Source organism: Aplysia californica, unplaced genomic scaffold, assembly GCF_000002075.1.
Source record: "Aplysia californica isolate F4 #8 unplaced genomic scaffold, AplCal3.0 scaffold00146, whole genome shotgun sequence".
Classification (NCBI taxonomy): Eukaryota; Metazoa; Mollusca; class Gastropoda; order Aplysiida; family Aplysiidae; genus Aplysia; species Aplysia californica.
Window position 1 is genome coordinate 497,797 of NW_004797416.1, and position 1,446 is coordinate 499,242.

The following is a 1,446-nucleotide window of genomic DNA, read 5'->3' on the forward strand; positions in this document are numbered from 1 at the left end:
CCCAATGGCTTGTGAGATATATTAAAATACAAATTTTAATGTTGCCCACTCAGTTGTAAAACAGCTATGACCTGTTTTGATGGCTTTGGGCAACTCCATAAAACTTTGAAAAGATAAATATCACCTGTTATTCAATCATGTGTGCTAATGCTAGAGATGATCTATACATTTCAGACAGCTGTTCAAAAGTACTAAGCCTAAAATTTAGAAAAAAATTTTCATTGCAGTTTTTTAACCCTATCCGCACGTTGTGTATTTTTATCGTATCCATACAACATGGGGAACTCTGTGCCACCACTTTCCAAAGAGAAAATTTACTCTTTAATCTGATCCACACGCTTTGCATAGCAGTCTGTCAAAATGCTTTTTTGAGAAATACTGAAAGTGTCAAAAAGATCGTCGTACTAGAAGCATTTTAAAATATGAAAAATACAACACCGGGGGTACAAAATGACCCCAGGGCATAAGGGTAGGGTTAATTTGTGGGATCCGTTGCATGAGCTCAAGAAATGTATTGTCAAAATTCAAATTCTAAATGTAGAAAAAAAAAACCCAACATAGATACATAAATCAAGTACAAGTGTTAAAAGAATAAAACAGTTTTTTTTGTCTCCCCCCCAAAAAAAATTGCTTTCTGGGCTTAGAACATTTTAGCATCTTGCTGACGATATAGTGCTTAGGTCCAATGGGTACTCACAGTTTTTGTTTTTGAAGATGTTCATAACAGGGAGGATTTGCCTGTAGTAGGGCACAAGAGCCTCACCCACCATTTCAGCTGAGACAACAAGATGCTGCAGCACTTTTAACGTTGTGCACAGAACTTTATGTTTCCGAGTGTTCAGAGCATCTGGAAAGTAAACAAATTATCATGAAATGCATCCTTATAATATTTACCTGAAATATTTGACATAACCTGAGATCAGAAACTGCTCAATCTTTATATCTTAGAATATAATAATATGGTAAGTAAGCTTATGATAATTAGACCTTCATATGATCTTTTAATTGAAAGGAGTATCAACTCCATACAATATCATGCATACCTTTTCTATACTTGAGTAATTTTTAAGGGGTGCTTTTACGCTTTTATCTTCTTGATATCTGCCTGCAGTAGCAATGAATTGGTTACAAAAATTTTGTGAATGTTGAGGAAACTTAATTCTCACTGTAGACTGGATTTAAAAAATTTTCTTGACGCCTAAACGTATGGCGCTCGGGAGGGCTCCTTTGCATGTTTTTATATGCAGCGTGCGTTTCCATGAACCTGTGCAAAGAGAGGAAAGGATGCAATCATTTCATTGCCTTGATATTTTAGTGACCCCCCTTGAAGGCTCAGGATCACTTTGGCCGATAAAGTGACGATACGTGACTGTTTTGAGAAGGATTCCCCAACTGCGGTTATGAATACAAAGGCGTTGTGAATGGGTTGGCGAGGGCGGGGGGAGG

At 37.0% G+C, this 1,446-nt stretch overlaps 1 protein-coding gene across 1 annotated transcript in view; it reads right to left on the minus strand.

The window, feature by feature from the left end:
- Positions 1 to 1,446, minus strand: part of LOC101846646 (parkin coregulated gene protein homolog) — a 9,091-nt gene that overhangs the window by 1,953 nt on the left and 5,692 nt on the right. The window contains exon 4 of the mRNA XM_005097094.3: positions 698 to 847. Within this exon, the coding sequence (XP_005097151.2) occupies positions 698 to 847 (150 nt within the window). The remainder of the gene's footprint in view (positions 1 to 697; positions 848 to 1,446) is intronic.